This window comes from Callospermophilus lateralis, chromosome 6 (genome assembly GCF_048772815.1).
Source record: "Callospermophilus lateralis isolate mCalLat2 chromosome 6, mCalLat2.hap1, whole genome shotgun sequence".
Lineage (NCBI taxonomy): Eukaryota > Metazoa > Chordata > Mammalia > Rodentia > Sciuridae > Callospermophilus > Callospermophilus lateralis.
In genome coordinates this window covers 90,145,928-90,158,250 of record NC_135310.1, presented here as the reverse complement: position 1 = coordinate 90,158,250, position 12,323 = coordinate 90,145,928, and the positions used below count along the sequence as shown (strand labels likewise).

At 35.0% G+C, this 12,323-nt stretch overlaps 1 protein-coding gene across 6 annotated transcripts in view; it reads left to right on the top strand.

The window, feature by feature from the left end:
• The window catches only part of Smap1 (small ArfGAP 1), a 181,800-nt gene that overhangs the window by 84,642 nt on the left and 84,835 nt on the right, over positions 1-12,323 (top strand). For all 6 annotated transcript variants that reach the window (XM_076858510.2, XM_076858509.2, XM_076858508.2 and 3 more), the window contains one exon: positions 8,028-8,113. In XM_076858510.2, the coding sequence (XP_076714625.2) occupies positions 8,028-8,113 (86 nt within the window). The remainder of the gene's footprint in view (positions 1-8,027; positions 8,114-12,323) is intronic.

Genomic DNA, 12,323 nt, shown 5'->3' with positions numbered 1-12,323 from the left:
GGGTGTCCTGTTAAGGAATTTGGAGCCCGACCCCACAGTATGTAGATCGTAGCCAACTTTTTCTTCTATCAGACGCAGTGTCTCTGATTTGATATCTAGCTCCTTGATCCATTTTGAGTTAACTTTTGTGCATGGCGAGAGAAAGGGATTCAGTTTCATTTTGTTGCATATGGATTTCCAATTTTCCCAGCACCATTTGTTGAAGATGCTATCCTTCCTCCATTGCATGTTTTTAGCCCCTTTATCAAATATAAGATAGTTGTAACTTTGTGGATTAGTCTTTGTGTCCTCTATTCTGTACCATTGGTCCACCTGCCTGTTTTGGTACCAGTACCATGCTGTTTTTGTTACTATTGCTTTGTAGTACAGTTTTAACTCTGGTATTGTTATATCTCCAGATTCACACTTCCTGCTTAGAATTGCTTTTGCTATTCTGCGTCTTTTGTTTTTTCATATGAATTTCATGATTGCTTTATCTATTTCTACAAGAAATGCCGTTGGGATTTTGATTGGCATCGCATTAAACCTGTAGAGAACTTTGGGTAATATCGCCATTTTGATGATGTTAGTTCTGCCTATCCATGAACAGGGTACATTTTTCCATCTTCTGAGATCTTCTTCTATTTCTCTCTTTAGGGTTCTGTAGTTTTCATTGTATAAATCTTTCACCTGTTTTGTTAGGTTGATTCCCAAGTATCTTATTTTCTTTGAGGATATTGTGAATGGAGTGGTTTTCCTCATTTCCATTTCAGAAGTTTTGTTTCTGATATACAGGAATGCCTTTGATTTATGCGTGTTGATTTTATATCCTGCCACTTTGCTGAATTCATTTATTAGTTCTAGTAGTTTTTTTGTAGACCCTTTTGGGTCTTCTAGGTATAGAATCATGTCATCCGCAAATAGTGATAATTTAAGTTCTTCTTTTCCTATTTTTATGCCTTTAATTTCTTTTGTCTGTCTAATTGCTCTGGCTAGTACTTCAAGAACTAAATTGAATAGAAGTGGTGATAGAGGGCATCCCTGTCTTGTTCCAGATTTTAGAGGGAATGCCTTCAGTTTTTCTCCGTTTAGGATGATGCTAGCCTAAGGTTTCGCATATATAGCTTTTACAATGTTGAGGTAAGTTCCTGTTATCCCTAGTTTTTATAGTGTTTTGAACATAAAGGGATGCTGTACTTTGTCAAATGCTTTTTCTGCATCTATCGAGATGATCATATGGTTCTTGTCTTTAAGTCTATTGATGTGGTGAATAGCATTTATTGATTTCCGTATATTGAACCAGCCCTGCATCCTACTTGATCATGGTGCACAAGTTTTTTGATATGCTTTTGTATTCGATTCGCCAGAATTTTATTGAGAATTTTTGCATCCAAGTTCATTAGAGATATTGGTCTGTAGTTTTCTTTCTTTGAAGTGTCTTTGTCTGGTTTTGGGATCAGGATGATGTTGGCCTCATAGAATGAATTTGGAAGAGCTCCTTCTTTTTCTATTTCTTGAAATAGCTTGAAAAGTATTGGTATTAATTCTTCTTTGAAGGTTTTGTAAAACTCCGCTGTATACCCATCTGGTCCAGGGCTTTTCTTGCTTGGTAGTTTTTTGATGGCTTCTTCTATTTCTTCCTTTGATATTGGTCTGTTTAAATTATGTGTGTCTTCCTGACTCAATCTGGGCAGAACATATGACTTAAGAATTTATCGATATCTTCGCTATCTTCTATTTTATTGGAATATAGGGTTTCAAAATACTTTCTAATTATCTTCTGTATTTCTGTAGTGTCTGTTGTGATATTGCCTTTTTCATCCCGTATGTTAGTAATTTGAGTTCTCTCTCTTCTTCTCTTCGTTAGCATGGCTAAGGGCCTGTCTATCTTGTTTATTTTTTCAAAGAACCAACTTTTAGTTTTATCAATTTTTTCAATGGTTTTTTTTGTTTCAATATCGTTGATTTCTGCTCTAATTTTAATTATTTCTTGTCTTCTACTACATTTGCTGTTGTTTTACTCTTCCTTTTCTAGGTTTTTGAGGTGTAGTGTGAGTTCATTTATTTGTTGGTTTTTCTTTTTTTTTGAGGAAAGAACTCCAAGAAATGAATTTCCCTCTTAAAACTGCTTTCATTGTGTCCCATAGATTCCGGTATGTTGTGTCTGTATTATCATTTGTCTCTAAGAATTTTTTTATCTCCTCCTTTATGTCTTCTGTAACCCATTGATCGTTTAGTAACATATTGTTCATTTTCCATGTGATGTAGGATTTTTCCTTCCTTCTTTTATTCTTTTCTTTTTTTAAACACTTATTCTTTATTGTAGGTGGGCACAGTACCTTTATTTTATTTTTATGTGGTGCTGAGGATCAAACCCAGGGCCTCGCACATGCTAGGCGAGTGCTCTACCAGTGAGCCACAACTGCAGCCCTCTATCATTTTTTCTTTTTCTTTTTTTTCTGTATTTTTTATTGGTGCATTTTAGTTGTACATAATTGTGGGATTTGTTGTTACATATTCATAAGTGTACACAATATAAAAATACAATTTGGCCAGTATCATTCCCCAGTATTTCCCCTTTCCCCCACTTCTCCCCTCCTTGGTTCCTTACTCTACTAATCTCCCTTCAAGTTTCATAAGCTTCCTCCCACCCACTTCCTTTTCCTTTTTCCTCTCTAGTTTCCACTTATGAGAAGACCCTGGGCCTTCTGAGCTTGGCTTATTACGCTTAACATATTGGTCTCAAGTTCCATCCATTTTCCTGCAAATCACATGATTTCATTTTTATTTATGTCAGAATAAAACTGCATTGTGTTTATATGGCACTTTTTCTTTATCCATTCATTCATTGATGAACACTAGGCTGGTTCTATAGTTTGGCTATTGTGAATTGTGCTCCTGCTATAAACTTGGGTATACAAGTATTGCTGTATGATTTTAATTCTTTAGGATAAATACCAAGGAGTGAGTAGTGTAGCTGGGTCATAACAGTGGTTCTTTTTCTTTCTTTTTTTTTTTAATATTTATTTTTTGTAGTTGAACATAATAACTTTATTTTATTTATTTATACGTGGTGCTGAGGATTGAACCCAGGGACTTGAACGTGCAAGGCGAGCGCTCTACCACTGAGCCATATCCCCAGCCCCAAGTTCTTTTTCTTTCTCCCCCACACCACGTTTTTTTGGGGGGGCGGGGGCGGGTGGTGGTGGTGGTGCTGGGGACCAAACTCAGGACCTTGCATATGCTATGCAAGTGCTCTTCTACTGAACTACAACCTCCTACCTGAGAGCAGACTAGCTTTAGTGGAAAAAAATAAATAACACTAAATTTTAGATATGGTCTACTTAGCTGGCATTTATCATAGCTGTGAAGTGTAGTTCATTTATCCCTCATTATACTAATATATATTTCTTAAAATAAAAAATTAAGGTTAACTTTGTATCTGATAGAGTTTTACAATCATTTAATTGTTAAGAATATCAATACATTTTCTGCACACGGGATTTTTGACTTTTTTTGTATTTTTTTAATCTTAATTTTGAGGTGAGCTATAGTTTGTTGAGTAAATGTCTTTAAAATATACTTTTTAAAATAAGCTTTACAGAAATTTTCATTTAAATGATTTGAGAGTTTTTTCTTCCCTTTTTCACACTTGAAGTGAGGGAAGAAAAAAAAGTATTGACAGGGAATGCCATGACTTTTCTAAAGCTGGAGAATTTTCAACATTACTAATATCCTTGAATTTTTAATAGTTTATTGGATAGCCTTACATGTATTCCTGTTATTGGAGAAGTGAAAAAAGATTTGAAAATTTAAAGTTTGTCGAATGATGTTCAGTACTTAGATAGTAGAAGTTAAGATTGTTCTTCCATTATCGAAAACTTAAATCTCCTGCTGGTTACAAATAATAAAAGGTTTAAAGTTTACTTTTTCTTTTAAGAGAAACATATGCCATTTATCCTTTTTCTATCCCACCCAAAGCAGTCTGTCCCAGCTCCGGAAAACTGAGTCATTGATTGCCATAGAATACGCAACTAAAATTCTCTTTCTCTGTCAGTGTTTGTTAAAGCAATTTGGATGAGAGAACCTAAAACAGAAGGAACGATGTTTTAATAACAGAAATGATGTATTTATAAGGGAAACAACATGATAGTACGCTTATATCTTTAGTGAAATTTCCTGGATTCTTATTTCTTCTAGATGTCACATGGTAGTAAGGATTGAGACTGAGAAAACTAGATCTTAGCTCACCTTGGCCATTGATTCATTATATTAACCAACAGAAAAATCATATAACCCCTTTGTACCTCAATTTCCTCATCTGTAAACAAAAAGAGCCTGTTGAGCCCTGACACAAAGAAAAGACCACCAACTCCAATTTTAAATCAAATTAAAGCAAGCTTGTATTTGTGTATGCAAAGAGAGCTGATCAGTGGCTGTCTCTCCTGACACAGGCTAGAGACCAGCCCCATCAGCTTTCCAGGAACAAGGTTTTATAGCACAAAATGTTGCAAAGGGGGGTGTCTTGAGAACTTACAGCTAACAGGATTTTGACAAGCATAATGCAAAGGCAGATAGTAGGTTAATGATGTACATGGCATGATCTTTCAAGGTAGGGAGTAAATTCAGATCCCAACATCAGAATTTATGAGGCACCGCTGAGATTTCTGAGAGGGTTGTTATCTGGTCAGGAGGAGCCAGACATGGGTGAGTTCAAGGCGTGGGCAGGAATTCCAAACAAGTTTAGAAAATCGCAGTAATTTATAGCAAAAAAGAAATTAACTTTTCATGAGTTTGTGATGAGATAGTTCCCAGTCTTAAGATGGAATTGGGCTGGGTTCATGGAGCCTGGTATTTGCAAGCCCTACAGGACTTAGTCCTAGTTCCATTATTGAAGCCAGATATACTTAAACCACTGATCGCTTATGTTGGTTCTGTGAAGAGTTGAATCATGGAGACGCATGATTAGGCTTTATTTAATATCTTGCAGATTTGGTTTCCTTTCTTATAAAATTAATGTAATAATACCTATCCTAAGGTTTTTAAAAAAATTAAACATAAGTACACACCAACACAAAGTGTTGAGGCTAAAGCTTGTCAGTGTAACTGTTATGTTAATCTTCATTGTTTATTTTCTTCTGATAGATACTGGGCAGTTTGTTTGTCAGGGCCAGTGGAACCGTATTTTCATAGATTTCTGTAGAGTTCTCATCTGTAGTGTCTTGAAACCTTGAGGACATGTGTTTTGTACTATATTTATTATCTCCTCCCTAAAATGCCAGATTTTTTCCCCTTTTACCCTTAATTTCATTTTTAAATTATTCAATCCTTTATCTTTATCTCCATTGATCCTTTTACTTCTGACCTCCACCTTACCATTTTCTACTTTTAGAAATTTAGAAACTACTTTTGTCAGTGTTGTCCTTATCCTTACAAATGATTTATCTGTATCTGTGTTATCACTGAATCCTTGTTTCTCAAAATCACAACTAACAAAAAACATACACCTCTACCCAGTTACTTTTGGCAGTGGTCTCCTCTAGAAATGGCTCTCATTTCACATCACCTCTTCCTTTCAGATTTTCATGCTTGTTATTTTCTTACTGATTGTGATAGATGACATCACAGAACAATGTTTACTAATTTATTGTAACGTACATTTATGCCTTGCCAACAAAATATTAATGACTGGCACTAAATAAACATGACTGTCATATTCACTGACTATAAAACATTGCTGATGTTAAGAAGTATACCTATTTTATAGACTATTTTTAGTCTTGTTGAAATTTCCATGAACCTCTTGTTTGCTTGTTAGAAACTTTTACAGTCTTCTTAACCTGCTTCAGTGAAATGTATCTAAATTACTTTGTGCTTCATTGCAAATATTGTGTAAACCAAGAGGCAATTATTTTTTGATATAGTTCTTTCCAAATGTTTAATGTTGTTATAACTTGTTCACCAAATCTGCTTCCATATTCCCACCATGGCATAAAGAAGCACCATCATTTGAGTGCTTGAAATGGAAAATATTTTCTTTTCACTTTAGAAAGGGTAAACCACACTGGAAGTTTCTTAGTTTGTCCCCTCCACAGAATTGCATATTAGCTTTACTCTTACTAATTCATGCTATTATTCACCATGACATAATAGAGCCTTTAACCTTGTATTGTCAGGCACATAGATTTTTTTTTCTACCCCACAGCTTTGACGCTGAGGTTTATTTTGCCTTACTTTCTATTTCATTTTAAGGGCTAAATGACAGTGATCCTTAATTATTTTTCAGTTTATTATCCCTTTTACTTCTAGTCCCTATATTCCTTAACTATCATTGTCTCTAGAGGAATAACAAATCTAGTTTACTCTGAGAGAATACTTACATTCAGCCAAGGTAGAATAGATGTAATGAATTAAGAATATATTGAAATTTTATATATCTTAAAATTATCAGTTGTGAAAAGAGTCCTAATTTTTTATTTGAAAGGTGATGATTCTCTACACTTGAGGACTATAACTCAAGGTAATCATTGGGTAAACTGTTAAACCTGAATTGCATTGTCAGTGGTGTAGTGGTTGTGTGATTGAGAAATCAGGAAGAAAACATATTATAAAAGTTGATCTTTCCACCAATTAAAATCATTTAATGAAGTATGTTAATAATGTAATACAATATTATAATGTTTATAAATCTTACCTTTAGTTTGTAATGCAACAAAATGTCAAGGAAGTCCTATTTGGTGAGTCATCCACCATAGATGACACTGAAACTTAATTAAACTGGTTTAAAAGATTATCAAACAGTTTTATGTCTGCTGAGCCATAATTCTTACCTTTGGAGTTCATCACTTTTAGGGAAGAGGTTTGTATTAGTCAGCTTTATGTTACTTTTGTAAATAATGGAGGCAATTAACTTACAAAGAGAAAAGTTTGATTTAGCTCAAGGTTCTGGAGGTTCTAGTCCAAGGTTGCATGGCTTTAGTGATTTGGGTCTCCCAAAGGCTCCAGAGGGCTTACATTACCAGCCAGGAAAACTGAGAGGCGGGGTCCCATTTAAGGGCCTACTGCTAAGGGTCTTTCAGTAGTCCCCACCTAAAGGTTCCACTATCTCTCAGTAGTACTACCCTGAGGATTAAGTCATTAATTAACACATGGACCTTTAGGGGATACTCTTTCAAACCACTGGAAGGTTCTATATATCCTGAGCTTGTATGTAAAATTGAGCCATTGGGCACAGAGATATTTTATTTGTTTGGTGGGGAAAAGCTTTCAGTAAAATCACAGGGATTAAGAACTCAGAAGAAATTCATTCTGTAAAATTCTAGATTAGCCCTATTTTGCATTTATTTGGCTTCCATTGTGCTCTTGATTGTTCATTGTGAGACTCCTAGAGTGTTTTGAAACTCAAAGAAAATTGGATCTTGAGTTGTTAACTCTGGAAATGACTGCATACTAGCACATTTAAAAAATCGTAAAAATGCCTATAAACTACCAGGAATTTCATTTTTAAGAAGTAATGAATATAAAGGTTGTATTGTTTTCACAGAAAAGATAAAAAAACCTGAACTCACATATATTGAAAAATGTGAAAGATTAAAAATAGCATCTCTGTTTGGAACTTGAGTGATTAATTTCATAGTTATGATTTAAAAACCATTTTTTTATAGTACTGGGGATTGAACCCATGGGTGCTGTACCACTGAAGTACAACCAGAGCCCCTTGTTTGTTTTGTTTGTGTTAGGGTCAGAGTTGACCAAGCTGGCCTTAAACTTGCAATCTTCCTGCCTCAGCTTCCCGAGTAGCTGGGATTATAGGCATGCACCACCATATCCAGTTTTAAACCCGAGTAGCTGGGATTATAGGCATGCACCACCATACCCAGTTTTAAATTAGTTTTTTAAGCAGAACACATAATTGGAAGTAATGTTATTTGGTATTTGTGTGTGTGTGTGTGTGTGTGTGTGTGTGTGTTTATGTGTGTGTATAGGATTACTTTTTAGTGTTCATATGAATAATTAAAATACTTGATTTCCTTGTTTTTTTACTACAGTGTATGCAAGATATGGGAAATACTAAAGCAAGACTACTCTATGAAGCCAACCTTCCAGAGAACTTTCGAAGACCACAGACAGATCAGTATCCTTTAGAAATTATTTATTGTGGGGTTAAGATTAACTCCTTTCTACTAGTCATATTTTATCTGTTAGTATTTAGGAGAATATGATATGAATTGTATCACATTCTTGTTCACTAAAGAAAGAAATTGATTGGTTCTGAGCTATACTTTGTATATAGTAGGTTCTTAAATAGGAATTTGATAATTTACAATAATATAGTTTTTTTATATAATTATTACTGTGTGTAAAATTTTATGACTGATTCTTCCTGATTGATCTCCATCTCTTGATAGGAGAGTATTTGTTGCTTATTATTTTAAACTATTATTAGAGATTTGATTTGTGAGCATCATGAGCATTTAAAAAATCATTTCCATAAAGATTTTTTTATTAACTTTAGAGTAATTATGTGAAGCAGTTTGGCATTTATGCTTTAAAAGGCAAAATAAATATTCAGTGTTATGACCTATAATACCATATATTTACTGATATGACCTCTGACAGAGGTTGCACAATTGTGCTTGCTTTACATATATACTTTTTTTTTTTGAGTGGATAGGCAGACATTTTAGTCAGGATATATTTCACATTTGTGAAAGATAAAATCATTTGATTCTTTAGATATGTTCATCAGGTTTTGGTTGCTGTGACCAAAATATCTTACAAGAACAACTTAAAGGAGAAAAAGGTTAATTTGGCTCATGGTTTCAGAGATTTAGTCTATGGTTGCCTGACTTCTCAGCTCTGGGCCCTAGGTGAGGCAGAACATCAGCCAAAAGGCTGTAGCAGTGGAATGTTGCTCAGGTTCATAACAGCCAGGTAGGAGAGAGAGCTAGGAATGTGATCCCCATGGGCCTGTGCCCAGTGACCTACTTCCTCCAGCCATGCCTTGAGTGTTTATAGTTACTACCCATTAATCTATTCAAATTATTAACCCATCAAATCGATCAATTCATTGATTAGATTATAGCTCTCATGACATAATCATTTTTACCTCTGAACATTCCTGGAGTTTTTTACTCATGAGCTTTCAGGGGATACCTCACATCCATCCGAACCTTAACAATGGAATTTCTAAAATTCATTGAAGTTTTAGAAAGTAGGTTATTGGAATTTGCTCCTTTATAAATATGATTATTTAATTAATTGTAGGTGTTTGGATGCGTCCAAAGGTAATAAATAATATTTTTTATTTTGACAATAAAATGTAGTTTCTTAAAGGTCAATTATATGTTATCCATTTTAGTGGGAAAACAGTTTATGTGGCCTGTGGAAAATAATTTTCTCACACAAAGATTCAGGGCATTGTATATTTCTTTCTTTTAAAATTTGGACAGAAATGTTTTAAGTTATAATGGAAAAGTTAGTAATTTGCATTTGTCTTTTTCTTTTTCCATGGCTCCATTCCCTTTTAGCAAATTTAGCAATCTGATATCCAAGGGTATTTTTGTTATAAAAGATCCTAGGGTAAGAGTGGGAGGTGTATTTCTGCTTTAAAAATTGTATGAGAAAAATTGTATGAGCGAGGAAGTATGTGACCTTTTAGTTGGTTTTTATTTGAATTTCAGTTTTGTGAGGCAAGTGGCAGAAGAAGCTTATGAGGCATTTTGGTCCAAATTAATTTAAGGGTTTTCAATATCATGTAGAGCAGTTTGGACCTCATTTCATTGTCACAAGGGTTGATGTGTTTGAAAAGCCATGAAGGGTTTTGAAGCAGGGGAGATATTAAACCATTAACTTTTACCTCAAAGAAAATTGGTTAGAGGAGGATGGACATCCTAGAGGAAGAGAGTGAACATGTAGAATAGTAGTACAGCCCCAAATGAGCAGTGATGAAGCTCTAAGTTACATAGTAACATTGAATTAACAGAAAGGAACTGCAATGAAATTGGAATGCTGGAGCAGTTGGACTAGACTGACTTTGTTTCTGAGGAAGACACTGATCACAAAGATTCTAGCACAGATGACTATAAAGCTTGTTCACTGAGAGAAGGAATTCATTACCAGATGGAGGTTTAAGGGTTAGAAATGAAAGATAATGAACCATGCTCCATTACTTTGGGCAGATTGAAGTGTCTGTTGTACATTTACATGGAATTATCCATTTGGTACCTGGAAATAAGAAAATGCAGATTGGGGAGTCACTTAACATAGAAGTGATTTAAAGTGTTAGGTGAAGTTGTGTTTACCACAGGTAGTGGTTCTTTCTTCTTGTTTTTTATTGAGAATTCTAGAAGTGCTCTTTCCTTCTCCTCTGAAAAATGAAGACCTTGTGAAAATCCTGAGGAAGAGAGCATGGGGGAAGGAAATATAACCAAGCAAAAAATCAGTGTCCTAGATAGTTGTTTCCAGCTGCCTGTTGGTTGCACTAACTTATTCCTCTTTGTATTCTTGCCTGAGTTGACAAGAAATTCCCTTCATTGAACAGTACACTTGTTATGGAAATTTTTGTGTACTGGGGTGATTGGTTTTGTTTGGGTTGGAATATGTAGGGGTTCTCTTGAATATTATGGGAACTGTGGGTAAATTACCTGAGGTTCTTGAAAGTTTGGATTTTTGTTTTTTATATAATACTTTATAGATTAAAGCAGCTTCAAAGTTATTTAATTCATCACCTTGAATCCATGTTGTTTTTAAATGAGCCTAGATGATACTCAGGGAAGGATAATAGATGCCTTCTTAGTATCCTAGTATGTTGAACTTTTCTGTAGTCTTAACTTAGTCTAACTGCTCCAGCATTCCAATTTCATTTCAGTTCCTTCCTGCTCATTTTGTGTATGTTGTAGGCAGTTTAACTTAGAGAAATGAAATGTTAATGAGATAGTGTTTTTATCTCATTATTATTATTATTTGGTACTGGGTATTGAACCCAGAGTCACTAAACCACTGAGCCACACCCCTAGCTCTTTTTTGTATTTTATTTAGAGGTAGGATCTCACTGAGTTGCTTAGGGCCTCGATAAGTTGTTTGAAACTGGCTTTGAACTTGTGATTCTCCTGCCTCAGCCTCCCGAGCCACTGGGATTACAGGCGTGGACCTCTGCACTTGCTTCTATGTCATTATTATTTCTGATACTTTGTCAGATATAATTTAAAATATTTGGTGCGTATCTAAATTTCAGGAAAGATGAGATTTTTATAGTGAATTAATTGGTGTCTGGTATCAGTAATTCTTCACCTTTTACCCAGTGAAAATAGAATTCTGGAAATCACAGCTGCAATACTTTACTACTTAATGGTTTGCTGGCATTATTCTGTACATTGTCTTTTTTTGGGGTACCAGGGATTGAACTTGGTGGGGGGGTATTTTATTTAGAGGCAGGGTCTCACTGAGTTGCTTAGTGCCTTTCTTTTTGATGAGGCTGGCTTTGAACCCTTGATCCTCCTGCCTCAATTTAGCTGCTGGGATTATAGGCCTGTGCCACCACGCTCAGTTTACATTGTCTTTTTAATTCTCAAAATATCTCAATGAGCCAGGCATTGTGGGTACATGCCTGTAATCCTAACTGCTTGGGAGGCCAAGGCAGGAGGATCACAGGTTTGAGGCTAGCCTGGGCAATTTAGGAGAACCTGTCTCAAAACAAAAATAAATAAAAAGATTTGGGATGTATCCCAGTGGTAGAGTACTTACCTAGCATGTCTGAGGGCCTGGGTTCAAATTCTAGTACGAAGTAAATATAAATATCTCATGGCTCTTTGAAAAGCCTTATGTCTTAGTACTTTTATAGATAAAATAGTTTTATAAGGGAATCTAGTAAGAGAACCACTTTCTCTCCCTCCTTTCTCCTTCTCTCCTTCCTTCCTTCCATTCTTTGAAAGCTCATTGCTTTTTGAAGCCCAACATCTCTGCACTTTTATAGGTATATGTCCCTAGAGGTATGTGGAATCAAACTGAGTTAAATTTATATAATATGGGACTTAATTACGTTCTTAACAAGATTTGTTGCTTTTTTAAAAGCTTTACAATTTATAAAAGTTTTGTAAAAGCTGCTGTGAAAGTGTAATTCTCATGTGGGATGTGGTTAATTATAGGCTGCATGTGCTAACGCATGACAAATGATAAAGCTTTACATTAAGCTTTTCATTATTAGGATATTTCATCTTATCTAAAAACTTTAATTACTTCAATTCCATGAGATCTATTGTGCACCAAAGCTAATCAGCAGTTCTTCTCCTCTAAGCTTTTTGAAGTGTTACTGCTGTCACTGGTATGTGTCTGAAACTGGAAGA